This window comes from Trematomus bernacchii, unplaced genomic scaffold, assembly GCF_902827165.1.
Source record: "Trematomus bernacchii unplaced genomic scaffold, fTreBer1.1, whole genome shotgun sequence".
Classification (NCBI taxonomy): Eukaryota; Metazoa; Chordata; class Actinopteri; order Perciformes; family Nototheniidae; genus Trematomus; species Trematomus bernacchii.
Genome location: NW_022988043.1, coordinates 4,426,814 through 4,445,719, shown reverse-complemented (window position 1 = coordinate 4,445,719; position 18,906 = coordinate 4,426,814). Strand labels below are relative to the sequence as shown.

General features: G+C 41.2%; 2 protein-coding genes across 4 annotated transcripts in view; one reads left to right on the top strand and one right to left on the bottom strand.

Moving 5' to 3' along the window:
- Positions 1-7,667, top strand: part of rorb (RAR-related orphan receptor B) — an 18,481-nt gene extending 10,814 nt beyond the window's left edge. The window contains exons 2-10 of the mRNA XM_034118435.1: positions 3,796-3,881; positions 3,992-4,133; positions 4,660-5,091; positions 5,652-5,773; positions 6,172-6,304; positions 6,429-6,536; positions 6,709-6,819; positions 7,095-7,207; positions 7,322-7,667. Of these exons, the coding sequence (XP_033974326.1) occupies positions 3,796-3,881; positions 3,992-4,133; positions 4,660-5,091; positions 5,652-5,773; positions 6,172-6,304; positions 6,429-6,536; positions 6,709-6,819; positions 7,095-7,207; positions 7,322-7,489 (1,415 nt within the window). The 3' untranslated portion in view covers positions 7,490-7,667. The remainder of the gene's footprint in view (positions 1-3,795; positions 3,882-3,991; positions 4,134-4,659; positions 5,092-5,651; positions 5,774-6,171; positions 6,305-6,428; positions 6,537-6,708; positions 6,820-7,094; positions 7,208-7,321) is intronic.
- trpm6 (transient receptor potential cation channel, subfamily M, member 6) overlaps positions 1,867-18,906 on the bottom strand; it is a 30,222-nt gene continuing 13,182 nt past the window's right edge. For 2 of the 3 annotated variants that reach the window (XM_034118434.1, XM_034118431.1), the window contains exons 26-40: positions 18,157-18,571; positions 17,107-17,773; positions 16,754-16,845; positions 16,527-16,617; positions 16,185-16,231; positions 16,018-16,082; positions 15,885-15,910; positions 15,712-15,762; positions 15,471-15,536; positions 15,083-15,381; positions 14,432-14,514; positions 14,157-14,362; positions 13,621-13,672; positions 13,423-13,535; positions 11,309-12,642 (exon numbers count right to left, since the gene is read on the bottom strand). In XM_034118434.1, coding sequence (XP_033974325.1) covers positions 12,548-12,642; positions 13,423-13,535; positions 13,621-13,672; positions 14,157-14,362; positions 14,432-14,514; positions 15,083-15,381; positions 15,471-15,536; positions 15,712-15,762; positions 15,885-15,910; positions 16,018-16,082; positions 16,185-16,231; positions 16,527-16,617; positions 16,754-16,845; positions 17,107-17,773; positions 18,157-18,571 — 2,368 coding nt within the window. In that variant the 3' untranslated portion in view covers positions 11,309-12,547. Of the gene's footprint in view, positions 2,048-11,308; positions 12,643-13,422; positions 13,536-13,620; positions 13,673-14,156; positions 14,363-14,431; positions 14,515-15,082; positions 15,382-15,470; positions 15,537-15,711; positions 15,763-15,884; positions 15,911-16,017; positions 16,083-16,184; positions 16,232-16,526; positions 16,618-16,753; positions 16,846-17,106; positions 17,774-18,156; positions 18,572-18,906 lie in introns of those variants that run through there. The other variant, XM_034118432.1, reaches the window with a different exon arrangement.

The following is an 18,906-nucleotide window of genomic DNA, read 5'->3' as shown; positions in this document are numbered from 1 at the left end:
TGTTGTAGACCAACCCTCAGGCTGAATGAATGAAACATGCATGTCCAGTCTGCCCTTCTCCAAACACACACACATATATGCACACATACACAAGCTAAACATGTATAGCAGCAACTAGCGGCATTCATTTTCTAGACAGGGAGAGATGCCCTTTAACATGGAGATGTGTGCATAACCCTTAACGGTACTCTGTGAGAGCTACTTGTGTTTTAGATGAAGTATCGTTAACATATTGGTGCTACGCTGCTGCCTTTTTTCTGCCGTGCAATCTAGATAATTAGGACTCTATTTAGAGAGAGAGGGCCAGCCCAGGAAATACACAGGAGATCCTCACTTCATTAAAAATCAATTATCATAACACACGTGCCAGCGCAATACAGCCCTCATGGCCACAATCACGTGTCAAAACTCTCACTGTAGTGTAGTGCACACCACAACAACTATCTTTTTGAAATTCATCCCTAGCTGGTTCTCTCCTTCTTTTTCCCCCTCAAGAGATTGTGCGGGTCTGATCCTCCTCTTAGCTGAGGAATCGCCAGCGTTGCAGTCCCGCTCTTACATAATAACCTCAGGATAACACACACACGCGCTCCCGCTGGCTGAGGACGCTGTCAGTCGGCCTGGGTCAACTCAGGATGGAAAGATGGCCCTCCCACTTCAGTGAAAGACATGTAGCTAAAAGCAAAAATAATCTCTGAAAAACAGAGTCAAGAGAGGTTTGGAGAATAGCTGCATTATACTCTGGAGTTCTAGGAATTCACTTCAACTACAGCTTTGTAGATGTTACTTTCATTCTACGATGTACAAAGAATACCCCAAAAATCCATTATCATATATCCTAACTTTTCAAACAATAACAACACGGCGTCCTTGAAAAACCCAACGGATAAAACATCTTAATTCTTCGATAATCCACCATTGCATATAGAGTGTTACCAGGCAGTAAGCATGTATTGTTGACTGGATGAGGAAGTGGGAGTCCTTTGGTAAACAATTCACAAAGCCTCCGCTGCTGGGAGAGGGCGACCGCACGAACAGAGATGATGATGCACCGAGTTGGCTGCACACACTGATGACATCACTTCCTTTAAGACTGTGACAGCTTAGCACATCATCGCCGTGACAGCCAGACGACTGCAGCGAGTGGGTGGTCACCCTGGCAACAGCAATGCTGTCATGACCGTCTCCCTATATCCTACCTGACAGACCCCGCTGGCAATGAGCACAACATACACTCAACAATGCACACACCCACACACACAAACACATATGCAAACACTTTGTCAAACACACATAGACACATGCACATACTTTATCTTCCCCTCCGTCTTTTTTATAAGTGAAACGCTCACTCCCACCCTCTCGGAAACACGTACTAAAAAACAATGCTCTTGCCCACACACCCATGCTCCTCCGGGCATAATTTATATGATACAAAGACGAGTACAATCTCCAATGGGGTAAAAACAATAACAGTGGAGGTATAATGTAATCACTGGAGACAAACAGTATACACACCAAGGTGGAAAAATGTAAAGAGCTTTTTTTAAAGAAATCAACAAAAATAATAAGTATGTATATCCCCATAACAGCAGTAAGGTGTGGGCTGAACACATTAAGCTTGTCTAAACCCTTAGAGATTTACTTGTTTTGTGATCAAAAATGTGATCAAAGCCGATGTCCAAAAGTATGGAATACAACCGCAAAGAGTTCAGTAAAAAGATGAAGTAAGAAGAAAGGTGATAAGAAGCCAGTTGATGCATTTGTTTATTGCTCATATGGTCTGTTGATAACAGCCAAGTCTTGGGTGCAACTGACCTGTTTTACAGACTATAAATAGTGCGTTTCGGGCCAAGATCATTGACAGCTCTGTGTATGTGTAGTCTGTGTGTCGTCCCAGTCCGGTGCGCCGCTCTGCTCTGACCCAGTTTGGAGCCAGTTGGCCGAGATTGGTGGAAATGGGTCACGTCTTGAGCCGCACCAGAACTCACTGCATGAGCTACGCTGCTTAAAGCACACGGTCAGAGTTCACTGATTCCCAGACAATCTGTTCCGAGGGGAAACAATGATCTATTGTTAAGGTACATTGTGTGAATTTGGTTTCACAAGAGACAAATACATGGCATAGTCCCATCTGAATTACAACTACAAAGATAACTTTAACAAAGAATGATGCAAAACACATGAAAGTCAGTTCATAGTCCAGGGTCATGTCAGACTACAGGTCAGATTGTGGTTTTGAGACATTTAATGCATCCTGAAGGCCACTAGGGGGAAGATAATTAAGTGAATGTAGCAATGAAAGGACAAACAAATTAATTATTGCATTTTTTATATCCCTTTAAAATCTTAAACGTACTGATCATTGATCATATGAATCAGCTGGCACTTGCTTAAAAACGTCCAGACATTTAATAATACTTTTGATTGTGAATTATTCAAGGCTGAGGTGTAGATATAGTGTATAGACAACAGTGACTCTTCCTGCAGTTGCTTAGACTGTTTCCATTGATCCTCATTTGGGATTATCCAATTATATATACCGCACAGTCATTCCTCCCGAGACGCTGTATTATATACACACACACACACACACACACACACACACACACACACACACACACACACACACACACACACACACACAATTCATTCTGCAAACAAAGCATATACACTTGCTTGGTGCAACTATTGCAGTGTGCACATAGACTCAAGACCCAATCAGACATGCATACAGGGACGCAAACTGCAAATACACTCATCTAAAAAGACCAACTCCACCTTGCAATTATTGTATTATTCTTAAGGGGAATCATTTAGGCACAATTATAAATATAATACCGCAAAATGTGTATTTTCTGTTCCTCTCAGAACATTCACACTTGCAGAATTTTCTTCAGGTAGGACCATGCAAGGAGATTACATGTCAATGGCTATTTTAGCTATGGCTAAGCCCGTGGTCATCAGAGGAGGGAACAAGCTTGTCGGAAAATAATTTAGGATTAGATGTCTAATCTCTTTATGGGTGTGCCACCTCTACATCCATCTCATATCTTAGTTACGGAACTGCAGCTCTCTCTTTACATTTATTATGGATAATAAGTGCAAAAACACTAGTGATAGGCGTATATGCGTTTTACGTTGAAATACTTCTGTTGTTCATAGTCTGTGCCTTTGGTTGTGACAGTTGATGGATCTGCCAACACACAGTGAGTAAAATCTTGCCAGAGAAGAAAGCTATACTAAGGGTAGTGTGTGTGTGTGTGTGTGTGTGTGTGTGTGTGTGTGTGTGTGTGTGTGTGTGTGTGTGTGTGTGTGTGTGAGAAAGAGAGAGAAAAAGAGAGCTGAAGAGTCAGCATGGTCCTTCAGTGATGTAACTGGTTTCTCATTAGGGGCAACCTTTCTAACCTGCAGGAGTCTCTCCTTCAAAGCAACCGACACACACAATTAATGCTACACTGTCATTTATGTGTGTGTGCAGTCCTCTATGTCATTGTCCTTAGAAAAGAAACTCCTACAAGGACATACAGAATGTCCAGATGTCATTGTGTCCTTGTGAAGTTAAAGTCACACACATCGTGTACGCAGACACATCGTAACCTCAGTCAAGTCCCCCAGCCAACCAGGTTATGCTCTGTTTCTCAGCCTCAAATTAGACCACCAGCTGAGGTGCAAAACCCTGAGAGGGGACAGAGTCAGGTGTCGCTCTCGAAACTAGGAAACAAAAACTCGTTGGCTTGTACAAAGACATGTTTAGTAACGCACATCTTTTGTGTCCTCTCACTTTACTTGCAGCCCAAATCGAGGTCATACCTTGCAAAATCTGTGGAGACAAATCATCAGGTATCCACTACGGAGTCATTACATGTGAGGGATGTAAGGTGAGAATCCATACACCTTTTCATCAAAGCCTGTTTTGTAATCATGCACATTCTGTCTTTTAAGGGTACCTGTACGTCTTTACTTATACTCTCTTTTGACATGTGACCAGGGTTTCTTCAGAAGGAGTCAGCAGAACAATGCTGCCTACTCCTGCCCCCGCCAGAGGAACTGCCTCATCGACAGAACAAACCGCAACCGCTGCCAACACTGTCGCCTGCAGAAATGTCTCGCCCTAGGAATGTCCAGAGATGGTGAGGCCCAGTACATGAGTTTCTATATCTAATGATCATTGACTTATCATATGTGATGCATGATGTACACTCATGCATGCAGGCCCTATGCACACTTAGAATGCTGTTTGTCGTAGCAAAGACAGCAGAAGCTTTAAGCCACTGAGATGCTGCTTTGGTGACACTTGATTACCTTACATGATGAATGAAATGTCGGAAACAATAAGTATACGATGATACGTTTCCCGTTAAACACAAATTAGCTTTCCAATAAGCATACAAAACATGATATTCCATAATTGAACAACTCAATTTAACAGCAAGAGGTTTCCTCAGTGTTTGTCTGTCTTTGGTAAAAAATGATTTACCTTCTGGCAGGACCTCTGCACAATCAAACATGGGTTCCTACTAATATAAGTAACGCTAAATCTTCCAAATATGTTTTTACACTGCTTGTTTCTTACTGATTTATTCTACCTGAAGAAGCTGAAAGGTTGTTTTTTCTTGTTGTTAATCTTTCCCCTTTTTTTGTCTTCCCCCCGCACAGCGGTAAAGTTTGGCCGCATGTCAAAGAAGCAGCGTGACAGCCTGTATGCAGAGGTGCAGAAGCACCAGGCTCGGCTGCTGTTGGAGCGGCAGCAGCAGACAGGCGAGGCAGAAGCACTCGCACGAGTTTACTCGACCAGCCTAACCAACGGACTGTCCACCCTTAACCATGAGATTGGGGGCACCTATGCCAATGGTCACGTCATTGAGCTGCCCAAGGGTGGCCATGTTAACGGAGCCGTAGTCCCAGGGGGATACTATGGGATAGACTCCACCCAGCCGTCTCCGGATCAGTCAGGGCTGGACATGTCGGGCATGAAGCACATTAAGCAGGAGCCGGTGTATGACCTGACGCCGGTGCCCAACCTGTTCAGCTATAGCGGCTACCAGGACATTCAGCTGGGACCCAACAACGTCAGCATGGGAGAGCTGGGTAAAGACTGCACTATATTTAGCTTTTTTATATTCTAAAACCTAAAATCAAAACACAACTGGTCACACAGGCTAAAACAGCTGTCATATTAATGTATAAAAAACACGTTAGGAATGAGTTAAGGTTTAGGATTCAACTCATATCCAAGAGAATGTAAAATTAGGAAGTAAATGTAAAAAGAGACAATAGTTTATTTATCTTCCTCTAAGCTTTCAACATATGGGGAATAGATCATATTTATTATTAGGGCAGCACAATGTATTTTTTGTATCGTCATGGGGAAAGACATTATACGATATATTTTAATTGGTATTTGAAAGAGACTACTAGTACAAAACTGCACTTAAAATTGTAACAATAATTTGTTTTGGTTCAGTTCAATATCCAATTTACTCAATAAACTGGAGTTACATTTGATTCATTTAAAAAGATATTTAAAGCAATCCTACAATTTGCAGAAAACTCATTTGTTGAGCTGGCCCCACCCATGCTTTAAACCACAGAATCAAATGTAGAACGGTACAGAAATAAATGAATAAATGAACAATCCTCTCTTCCAGACCGTATTGCTCAGAATATCATCAAGTCTCACCTGGAGACGTGTCAGTACACAACAGAGGAGCTGCAGCAGCTAGCCTGGCAGACACACTCCTACGAAGAGGTCAAAATGTTCCAGGGCAAGGTGAGCTTTGATGTGATCACATCTTCATGTACAGACTGTGCCCACATTTGTTTTTTTACAATGCACCATGTAACTATCTTCTTATTCAGTAAATTAATGAAATGTTCCTATTCCTTTCCTCGTTCTGTCATGTATTTGACTTTTTTGTGCCTTCAGCAATACTAGTAAAATGAAAAATGATGATTGAAAAACCAAGAAAAGCTATTTCATTAGTGGTAATCTAAATACATTTCAGTGTGTCCTCTTTGATTCATTCACAAGAAAATTAAACACTTCTGGCCACAGTATTCTTAGCATCAACAAACTGATAAGTGTGTGAGAGAAATTCATTTACTGGCATGAATTAAACCACATAAGTACAGAACATGTCATTTGAACCTGGGTGTGTTTGTTTCTAGCCCCGGGACGTGCTGTGGCAGCAGTGTGCCATCCAGATCACCCATGCCATCCAGTATGTGGTGGAGTTTGCAAAGCGCATCTCGGGGTTCATGGAGCTGTGCCAGAACGACCAGATCCTCCTGCTCAAGTCAGGTGAGTTAAGATGTCGACTGACGATAATGGGTCCGGGACATTGTCACATTAAAAGTCTGACACTTTATTTAATGTGCCATTTTGTCATTATATCAGCTTCAAATGATCTCTGTTGTTCTTCCAGGTTGTTTGGAGGTAGTCTTGGTGCGGATGTGCAGGGCATTCAACCCTCTCAACAACACTGTGCTCTTTGAAGGGAAGTACGGCGGCATGCAGATGTTCAAAGCTCTAGGTAAGATATTATTACCTATGCAAATGGAAATTAAATGAAAAAACAATCCTCTACCCTCAGAGCTATTTTTGGTTTGCAGCACATACAGTACATGACCGGAATAAGAGTAATGAAAATCTCTCTCTTTTTTTGTCTGCCCTTCTCTGTCCTCTTCTCCGCATTTCCCTCTAAGGTTGCGATGACTTAGTGAGTGCCGTGTTTGACTTTGCCAAGAGTTTGTGTGCACTGCAGCTGACAGAGGAGGAGATCGCTCTGTTCTCGGCAGCTGTACTCATTTCCACAGGTCAGTGCACATTCCCTAATATTATTAGAATACAGGAAGCAACATTTGTGAACCTCAATGCCTGCATTGAAATAAGGGACTTGGTATTGAGAAAAACATTGATTACTGTCAGGTCGGCATTATCACAAGCAATTAACTCCAAGTAGTTCTACTATTTATGTACAGCAGCTTCTTAGCCATATTAACCTTTTGAACAGCTATCCATCATCACGTGTCTAATCGTACGAAATGTAGTATTTAAAGAATTCAACAATTCTTTCCTTTTTCATACTCAGATCGGCCTTGGTTGATGGAGCCTCGGAAAGTCCAGAAGCTCCAGGAGAAGATTTACTTTGCTCTGCAGCACATTATGCAGAAGAACCACATGGACGAAGATGCACTGGCAAAGGTAGGCCATCCATGTGGCAATGAGAAGAGGAAAAAACCCAACAATGCTTCTGACCCTGTTTGCAGTTAGTCTAAAAATGTTCTTGTCCTTGACCTTCTCTCTCTTGTGTTGCAGCTGATCAGCCGAATCCCAACGTTGTCAGCCCTGTGCACGCTCCACACCGAGGAGCTCCAGGCCTTCCAGCAGCTCCACCCAGAAACAGTCAACGTCCTCTTCCCTCCGCTCTACAAAGAACTGTTCAACCCTGACCCCAACTCTGGGGTCATGGCCATGCCCAAGTGACTGCCTGTGGTCCCAATGCAAGAAACAGCATCAGCGGAGGACCAACAAAATGAGAAGACAGACACGTCTGACGAGACGTCATCAGCCATGACGACTATGTCCTCATCGTGGCAATCACATATTCCTGAGCTCCCCGAGCCTCATTACGAGCAGGGGGGTGAGGAGCTACCTGCCAGGAACTCACAGTTACCGCCAACAATACTAGGAATGTCCAGCACTTATTCCATCCTGTTCACCGATACAGTCTGAAGAATGTATATATAAATGAAACGCGCCCCAAGCCACAATTTAAGTGGGGCTTCCTCCCGTCTCCTGAACTGAACTGACTGACTGACCAGAAATGTACAGACTTTAAAACATCTAGGAACAATTTTAACCTGTCAATCTTTAAAAAAAAAATGGGTAAGTTAATTTGTTTTACCTTTGAAAAAAATCCTTTTGGTTTGTTCTTTTATTTTCGAGTGAAGAATTGTGACGCTGGACGGGGGAGGGAACTGTGGATTTAGAGAAGCTATTGTAGATATTCTTCTAGTGCAGAGCGGATTCCAGTATTACTTCGTGTTCTGTTCAAATAAGTTAGTCCTAATTTAACTATACAGCAGTCCACTGTGGCTGACTATACCTTGTCTATGTGTTTTTATTTTATTTGATAGTTTCTTGTGTACAGAATTTGTAAAGTTGAGACTTGTAAAAGAATATTGGGTAAAACCAGGAGACGATTCGGATTTTGTTGATATATAGAAGCCTTGTCTGGATTTTGTTCATATGTAAAGAAGGTACTGCATCCTTCTGATGAGAACTTATAGAAATGTAAAGAGAGCATATGAAGGATTTAAAAAGAAAAATAATGGCTATTACTTTTCAAGGTGAAGATATATACATAAATATTCTATTTTGCAAGAAAAAATAATCTGGCAGTTTTGCCATCCTATCAATCATTTTCTTCTCGCTGCAATAATTACGTCCAATGAAAGATGGACTGCTTTCGAACAATCAACCAGAAACAACCAATCAGAAACTAGGACCTCACAATCAACCCCACCCCTTCCCAAATTCCCCTTACCCCGCCCCTTATTTCTTATGTATTACGTCCGTGACATAAGATTTCAGCCAATAGAAGTGGCTAGAAATCACAATGAAGAAGTGGATAGAAGTTCCACCAAAAAAACAAGACAACAAAACAAGCTTGAATTCAACTTTTCAATCTTAAAAAAACCTGTATGAGTGCTGTATGCCCTCCAATCACTATTTGCACAAATCAGTCCGTGGATGTCAATCACTCCGGGCTGAGAGTATGAAGGACCCTTTTTTCTCTAAAGAGCAATAATAACTTTCCACTGCCTTTCTGATCCCTCCTTTTCCTTCTCTTCCTATTTCCAGCTGTTCAAAACAGGGTAGCAGTTTTAAATAGATTGCACTATATTTGATCCTTTATTATGTCTAACAATCATCTCTATTGATGTTACTCATTCCACCGCAGCATCTGCAGTGTTTTTAATGTGACGTACCAGGATCTGGGGTTAGGACACAACGCAGAGCACTGAAAATGAAATATGTGAAGGAATGAAGATTAGCCTCCGAGGATCTTTAACACTTTAAATACTGCAATATTACATTGACGATTCACACAGACGGTTGAGAGACAATCACTTTTCTGCTTTTCTTTTAGTCATTCCATAATTATTAGCACTTACAGATTTTCGCAGATTTTTCTATATTAATGTTCGGTTGACTGTGATTTGGCCACTGTGTAAAATCTGGGTATTTATCACTGTTTTTTTGCATTTCTCTATATGCTTACTTTTGTATAGAGATCTATGATGCGCTACAGAAAATCTCCTATAACAAACTCCCCTTAAAAATAGCTATTTACCAAAATAAGTGACCCGTTACAAAATAAAAGCACAGCATTAATCAGCTGATTGTGCTTTTACAGAACATTTACTTGTTTGATATAATGACAATTTTGCCAAGAGGATTATCTAATTCTAAGACAGAACTTAGATTTTTTATTTAACTTTAATAATTATGATTAGTGGACAATGATCTATTGTTGTTCGTGCACTAAAGGTGGAGATATGATTTGTCTGTGGTTGCAAATACGCAGTGGCCAAATCCTCAATGTGCTTTAAGCATGGACACAATCAGACTAGTTATCCTTTTTATTAACATTAAAAACACTTGAACATTACCGTTTGCATCCTTAGATATCCATATAGTCAACATAACGAGGTTGACGGCATGGGGAGTGAGCGTCAATGTAAAACATTTGTGATCAGCTCAGATCCATTCACAGGATCCTTCCTCCGACCCCTGACCCGACCCCAGATCAGAGGCCAGTGACTCTTAAGACAATCACTTGCTCATTAAGGCTCGATGCACTACTGCATCTCTCAGGGAGCAGCTCTTTTTCTGTCTTTGCATTAAAAGAGGGTTGAATATTTTTGCAAATTTACAAAAAAAAATGTAATTATAAAATGAAACTTTTTAGGATAAGAAATGGCATACGCTGCCAAAGTATGCTGGCAATGGAATCTGCCCAGACAAGGCTTTGCTAAGTGTGTGTCTGTGTGTATGTGTGTATAGAGCATGAATTCACTGTCCAAGTCTCTTTAGAGCCCAGACTATATGACAAGCATTGTTACGTAGCACATGAAGAATAACAAAAAAAAATGTTTACTGCTTATTTTGCTGCTTTTGGGACATTGAGGGAAGTCCACTGGTAAGCTGTGAATCAAGCGCCATCACAACACCCCGGGGACAGTGAATTCCAACTCTGATGATGAAGTTTATTGTGTATGATGCTTTTATTTTCCCTTGTTAGACTGTGAATCAGAGGGGTGGGATGGGGTTATGAGAGGGGAAGTGCTGGCAAGAAAAAGTGGCAACGCAACACTGTAAGTAAGAAACTGTAGCAATAAGAACTGGAGGCATTTACTACTGTCATGTTTGCATTGTAAGATTATTTTTTATTTTATTACTATTTACTATTATTATTGTTCTTATTATGACTACTATTCTTCTATTACTATTAGCCTATTGTTGTTCTGTTCTATTTGCATGACGTTTCACTGCAATGAAACATTTGGGGCTTATTTGTGTTTTCTCTTCTCATGATATTGTTAGTTTCTTGGGAGGGGTTTTTCGGAAAGGGCGGCGCAGGAGAAATTCAGTCAGTTCAAAGCAGATTCCTTTCACAAGCTGGAAGATTTTTTTTAAATAAAATGCTCTTATTTATACACGACCAATTTAAACTTTGTGGTTCGATTTAAAATGTTTTTTTTTTTCTCAACCGCTGAATGTGTGAGTTGGTTTAACCAGTGAGTGGCCCTTTCTGAACTGGCCTTTTTGAACCGGATCAGAGACCCTTAACCTGCGGTGGGAGGGAACTATGTGGGTGGGAGGGGGGTAATCTATTCTGAATGTTATGGAGTAGCCTATTCAGTGTGAGGGGCTGAACGCATCACGCGCCTTTACCACTCCATCAACACAGAATGACATCGCAAATCGCACAATAAAACTAGTCGTTGTTTTAAGTGACGGCTCCGACAAATTGCGCAGACATTTTAATACACCTGGTTTGAAATGCATTTCCTACACTTAATAAATACACTCCACCCTAAGCCTCCTCCTCCCTTTCCTGAGAAAACCTGTGTGTGTGTGTGTGTGTGTGTGTGTGTGTGTGTGTGTGTGTGTGTGTGTGTGTGTGTGTGTGTGTGTGTGTGTGTGTGTGTGTGTGTGTGACAGAGAGAATGAGACGTTTGCTCTACCAATGCTTTGTAAACGTTCTCGATACATTACCCATGCGTGCAGTTGGAGTAGTGTTGAAAATTGTTAATTTATTGTTTAGAATGTCTTTGCGTCCCAGCAAGAGCAAATAAAACAAAATGTAGCAAACTGTAACCGAAACCTAAAAGGTGCTTAGGCTACAGAACCTCTTTTACACAGGACTAACAAAACAAGACAAAAAAAAAAAACAATAAAATGCGACTTTTTTTTGTTTCAAAGTGCCATAGCTAGTGAGGAGAGGAAGGACTGGCAGAGTGGGGCGTAGATGCTTTACTGTGTGAGTTTACTTGAGAAACCAATCAAAAAAGGGGAACTACATGAAAAAGTGTATTTGATTACACTTACAGTTTTTACATTTATGCTTTTTTTCATTTGGTAAGAGGGATCTCTGCTGAACTCTGAACTCTGACTCTACTTTTAATCCATCAGCTGTACTGTAGATTTTTTTATTTTCACATGAGAATGAAAGAGTGTGTCTAGGTGTGTGTGTGTGTGTGTGTGTGTGTGTGTGTGTGTGTGTGTGTGTGTGTGTGTGTGTGTGCATTTGCATTAAGAAGAGCCACAAACACCCACACTTGATGGATCAACGTGGGTTGAAGTTCAGAGTTATGCAGGGCCCTTACTGAGTCCTCCTTTGACATGTATATACAATGTGAAGGTCTGAAGTGATTTTTGTTAAATACTATATTTTATCGCTTTTGTAGACATTTTGTTGTGGGAAGAAAAAAAAATAAAAGAAATTTTATGGGTGCATTTCTGACTTGTTTTTCTTTCTCACACACATTGTTGAATTTAAAGATTGTTTTATATTAACAAAATATGAAATCACTTGGAAATGAATCAATCATGTATTAGTATCTAAGCTATTACATTAATTGTATCAATATATAAACATATTTATAGAAAAAATAGAAAAATAGTGATTTAGACTTTTGTAAAAACATGTTATAACTGTATTATGATTGATTAAAAACAGCTGAATTATATAAACCCCTTTTTATAAGAACAATTGCAAAGATCCCTCCTGACAGTTTTTGCTTAATATATTTAAATTATATATTAGATCCTAATTTAATATCATCTCTAGAGTCCAGTCCCAGACTGCTCATGGTCCCTCTTCACTTTCGCTGTTTCCGCAGCAAAGAGATCAGGACTAACTCAGGCACACATTACGCAGGTCATAGATGTGTGTGTTCAGGCAGACATGTCGCGGTACATGTGTTGGTAAAAGTGCAAGTGTCTTTCTTTCCCTACTTCCTGGGTCAAAGGTTACATCCTAGTTTCATCGTCCTCTTGTTCTTCCCTCTGCGGCGTCGGCTCAGCCTCGCTGCTGTTCTCGCGGCCGTCCAAACACTTCCTTAAATCTGAACAACAGAAACATCAGTTAGCGACATGTCGCTGCGCTAACACAGTCATTACCACAAGAAAGAGAATAATGACAGGCCTGGGAGGAAGTCCACGCATCCAGCATGAATAATTTGGTTTGATTTGTTGAAGAAATCTTGGAGAGGACACAAGAAGAGGAAGAGGAAACGCAACGCACCTTTGAAATATCAAAACAACTGTGTCTGAATGTGTGTGTCTGTGTGTTTGTTTGCCGGGCTTGTTTGTTTTTGAGCACAGTTTCTTTCCGAGCAGTTATCCTCTAGATGCCGGTATCGTGCCTACCCAGAGACGTTAATTAATAGCTAATCAAAGCTAAAGTCTCAGCAGCACATCGCCAGCACAAAGACATGATTAATATGTAATCAAAGGCCGTGGAGCACAACGCACAAAGTAGGGCCCACCCCCATGCCTCAAACACTACTGTTGTTATAGAAATAAACGAACACTCGCGGCTTAATTAGCTGGCTGTTGGTGTGTTGTCTTCATTTGAAGTTGTCTGGGATTTATCTCAGAGCCAACTTGGCCTCCTGAGTGACGACACAGAGGTGACATACGAATACTTGCATATCCAAACGTGCACAAGAAAAAAACACAATGACATAAGAAATTCTATGTATACGCTGAGGAGTGCAAAACACATATTGGTTTACAAAAGAAAGCCTGCATTCTTCACATATTTGAACAATGAAAAAACACATTATTTCAGTGCTCTCTCACTCTCTTCTCTCTCGCACACAGTAACATTGAACATATCTGACCTGCTAGGCCCAGTCTGCGGCAGCAGGCACCGCAAGAGTGTCTCTGCAGGAAACCGCTGATGGCAGCATCTCCGAGGTTATCTGGACCAAAAAGCATCTCACCCCTGCTTCCACTGTTAAGAGGTCAGAAAAAAAAACAATATGGCAAATTAGATTTGAATAAATAAAGGTGTCATTTATAACCTTGACATGCTGTACCTTTGATCATCCGACATAATGACTGTCGGGTCCGTCAGCTTCGCTCCTACTCCTGTCAAGGTAGAAATAAATAGGTAGGTAAGTGAATAAATAAATAGATAAATAAAGACAGACAGATACAAACTAAACAACCCACATGCGTATAATAGTTTGAATAATTCGCACTCTGCAGCTGATTCCCTTAAAGATCTTTTGAAATGGCTTCTCTAATCTGTTTTCTTTTGTGTGTCTGGTATGGATTTTATTGTATTTTTATTTTTATTAAAATTATACAGTGCTGATTTGTTACAGTTAATATCTGTATGTATGTGTATGTGTGGTGTCTATAAGTGTGTCTGAGAGGGAGGGCTTTTATTTCAATTATAATGTTTATTATTGTGTATATATATATTTTGTATTGCACTTTTTGTATTAAAAACATGTTGCACATTTGGTTGCAGAATATGTCTCATAAATCTGCATTTGAGAGCAAAATAAAAACCTGTATGAAGATAACAGGCCTTGCAGAAACACACACACACATCAAAGGAATCTACCCTGTATATCGAGCACCAGCAGCTCTCTGTTTGAGTACTCGTATGTCCAGTGTGAGAACGCCAGCAGCATTTCTTCCAGTGAACAGCAGGGGGTGATCTCCTCTCCTGTGTTGTTGTTGTACTTCCTGAAGTCACCTGTCATGTTCCTCTCAATAGTCAGCCACTGGCCATTCGATTGCCAGAGGACCAACGCTACATCTAGGAATCTGATGGTGAGAAAAAGCGATTAGTTGAAGCACAGATCAACACGTACACATAAAGGAGAGAAAACGCACCTTGGTGAGTGGTGCATGTCATCAGGTTTGACCTCGTTGAACTCTTGCATCATCTTCTGGGCTGCTCTCTGCTGCTGGATCTCCTTCAGGGATGTCAAACAGAGGTTGATCATGAAGTTGATGTGATAGAAAGCTATATGTCCCTCAACCCTCCCTTAGTTTACTTACTTAGTTAGTTATTGCTTAATGCCTGGAAGCTTGAGGGATCAAGTTGATGTTATTTGATCCCAAAAACACTCAAGGATTTAGACAAGATAGCCTAATGTTGCCGTTTGAGATAACTTCACACTGCACCAAATACATAAAAAGGTCTGTCTTTTGACTTTTATTAGGTTCGGTTTCTTGGAAAAAACTGTTAAATTCCCCAAAACTAGACTATTCTATGGGATATTCCTTTGATAACGAATGTAATAACGAACAAAATCTTGTTTTCCCTGCATTCACTTAGCCTCCAATGAAACAATTTGAAGCCCCCTGAGGAGGCAATTCTCCCACTATGCAAACCTCTCCTTTAGGGGGTTTTAAAATTGTGAATCTGCAACTTAATAGGAGCAATTTTGCTGATCGGCGATGCTGTCGGCTAGTAAAAAGGTCATAAAGTATTCATTGCTTCCCTGCCTATGTGCACTTTACTTTTGTAGGTACACTTACCCTTAAACAAAGCAGCAGTGCTGTGCTACCATGGAAGATCCTCTGCCAGGCACGAACCACCTCCGGCCTGAAGGCTTTGACCACGTATACCAGGCCGGGTCTGAGCACGTCACGTTCAGCCCAGGTGCACAGCACCCTGCAGCCCTGCCGGAGACCCCCGTCCAGAGAGCCCTCTTCACTGGAGAGGGGCTGCAGCAGGGCGGACAGGCCGCGTGACGACCAGGACGAGACTGTGCCGGCATCAGGGTCAGCATCAGAGGGAACTTCCTCCAGAGAGTACACGCTCACCTCTTCAACTCCTGCAGAGAATATAAAAGAAACAGTGAATGGAAAGACATGCCATCAAGAGACATAAACAAAACACTGTGTCACCAAACAAAACACTTACCTAGAATAGAGACAGGAGTGAAGGGAATGGTGTGAGCCAGTCTCATCAGATTGTTTCTCTCCATAGCTGTCAACACACGAACAAAACATGGTCAAAACCACACCTGAGATTAAATACCTGTATAATTATTAATGAAATCTGAGACAAACAAATGTTTAAATAATAGGCTTTTAAGATTTAGAGTTCCACAAAATGTCGATAGCCACAATTAAACATACTTATTTTCTGCGTGGCATAATACCTGCATAGTGTGGATACAAATTGTCAGTGGACTGGAATGAGGAGCTCTTTGCTGCAGAAAACAAAACAAAAAAGGGAAATGAAAATACAAAAAAGGGTCTCACAATAACAAAAAAGGGTCTATTTATAGACATAGTCTATAGGATTGTATACAATCTTTATGTTTGCAAATACCTTCAAGGGCAATCACACTCTGTAAACTGTAACAAAGGAATAGAGAAAAAACATTTGATGTAGTTAATAAAATCTCATGAGTTTTGATGTGCATGGATGTTTCGGACAGTAAAAAAAAAAAAGGAAGACTTACGAAGACCTGCGGCTCATGGATCTGGCCCAGCTGTTCCATGCTGAATGGGTCGAGCTCCATGCATCCTGAAGGCCAAAGAAAACATCATTAACCCGATCTCATGACATTATACAACATATTTTCCTAATATCACTAAAGTATGTTGCCACAATGAGCCACGGATTTACCTGATGGGAAAAGACTTGCTTCTGCAACAAATCCATTGGTTCAAAATCTGAAACGATATTGATATATTCAATATCTAACAAGGTGAGTAATTTATACATTGGGCCTTTTATCGTGGTACTGTTTTCCATGCCTCTTTATTTGAGCGCTGGGTTGAATACATGATACATTCAGAGAGGCCTTGGTTTGGTAAACCAACAGGCTTTTACTCATCTTCACATTCAGGTTCAATGTTATGACCTATGCTTAAAGTATTACTATACTTTAAATGTGCTATATAAATAAATGTGCTATATAAATAAATAAAGATTACTAATTACTAATATGTGACAGCAGTGACTTACTGAGCTGATTGAGGCTGGTTGAAGCCAACCAACATGTAGATTCTCCTCGAAATCTTCGGCCCCTTCTCCAGCAGGTCTCAGACAAATGGGACTGCATGGTTAGCCATTTTTCCCAAGAAATAAAGAGTCAGAGATTATAAAACAAAAACATTAGCAGGGTTTGATGATCTATGTAACATGTTGTGTATTACTGAGCTGTCATGAACGGATTGTTGTGAATTTCTGACCGTGTTTGGAGCGCTCTCTTGTATCTTCACTGTCTTCTTGTTCTGGTTTTTGCCTCTGCAGTCTTGAGGGAAGTCAGATGACTTGGACCACTCTGCAAAAATGATATCACAAATCCAATTCAGTACACATAAGTAGAAATAAAGCACACCCAGATTTGTTATCAGTATAATGTTTGTATTTGTTTATATGCAAGGGCCCTGTCTATAATAATGGAAAGTCCAACAAGTTTTGTAACAAACCGATTTACATTCCATGCATGCTAATGGTGAAGATTTATGAGTCATTTCTTATTCTTTTGTTTCACTCCACGTCCACTTGAACAATTAGAAACTTGCATTACAAACTACGTTACCTCTGCTCATGCTGCTTCGTAGCGATGTGTCATCACTAAAACTCCTCCCATCAGACAGACTCTCTTTGCTGATTGGTTCGTCTAGAGAAGGGAATGACCCCCTCCTTTGACTCTGAGGTGCGCCTGAGAAAGTCATGTCCTCCACGCTGGAGGACAGAGACCTGCAGTACCCGTAGGGACGGTCTCTGGACAGACACGCCCACCTGGAAGATTTCACAGGTCGGCCCCACTGGCTGTAAGGTCTGGGCCGAGAACTCGGTTGGCTAACGTCCTGAGAAAAGGCGGGATTCACCAAACCCTCAGAGACTTCTCGTGGGTCAGACAGAAGGACAGCGTTGCTAGATCCCCTGGATACTTCTATATTAGAGAGTTGTTCATGTGTCCTTTCCTCCTCTCCTTCTCCCTCTTCTTCCACGTAAGGTTCTTCTTGACTGCGATACAGGTATGGGTCACATGTCGAGAGTTTAGGATGCGGTGACTCCAGGCCTCTGGGAGCAAGGGGAGACCCGCAGTGGGACGGTCCGAATGACTCACAGGGGGTCTGATCCCTCAATCTACCCAGATTAACTCCGCCTCCGTAGAGGTGAGAGAAGGAAGAAAGAGACGCAGGTTTAGAAACTCCCAGGTCGTTCTCAGGCGGACGTTGAGCAGGAGCAGTCTGTGGATCCTGAGGGAAAACAGACAGTAAAGAATAATTCTCACAAAAATAAAAATGTTATAATAATTACTCCTGTGTAACCTTGTTTTTTGAACTTATCAGTGAACATTCAACAACAGAGAAAAGTCTTGATGAATTGAAGTAAATGGGGGGGGGCGCTTCTAACAGCAAAACCTAAATGATCTTCTAAATTCAAGGTAACACAGGGTGTGTAATTTATTGACAAATGGTCATTTTGTGGATGAAGTATATTTTTAAACAAAATGTTTCAATATATTAATGATGTGATTGTTTTGTGTTTATAAAGTGTACTGCTAGGTTTGAAATCCACGTTCGTTGTTTTCTTTCACTTCCTACATGAGCTTGTATTATTAAATGCACACCGTAAGTACCTGCTTTGCTTCTCCCTCTCCCTTCTCAATGTGTCCTTGTCTTCCTCCCCTGCTCTCCTGGGATGCCAGTCTACTCGCCACAAGGCCATGGCCCTTCAGCAAAGAAGGCGGGGTACTTTTACACGACTTGGGCATCACTCGACACATATTAAGTGCATCACAGTCTGCTCCACCTCTGTGTGGGAGGGTCAAGCTGTGAGGGAGGATAAGCGGGGACGATGTGATGACTCGACATTGAGCCAGGCGGGCCTCCTGGTGCAGGCTGTCAGACGCAGAGAGCAGAGTGAGGGTGTCCACAGCCAGAGCAGAAAGGTCCTGGAGCTGACCCAGCTGAGAGTCCAGCTCCGACAGGCTGTCATGAATGAAGATGACCTTCTCCGAGACCTCCCCCACCATCAGGCACATCTCCTCAGCTCTATTAGAAAAAATAAAGATATTATTTTATAATAAGTGTGAGAGATTGAGTCGTCAAACAAACATTTACAAAATAGTGAAGCCTGCGTCAGTACATTATATTCTTTCTACAATGTGGAACAATGCAAAAACAATTGATATCAACTATTTACTAACTTATCACCAAAAAGAGAAAAGACAATTGCAAGTTTGATTTGCACTTCACTGTCCGCTGTCATCTCCTGTTAGCTATCAGGACTGATCAACTTAAATACTTTAGTATAGAAACTATTACAACCAATATCATCCTAGACAGGGACCAAGCTTTTAGAGGAGAGGGAACATAGCTGGGGGTTC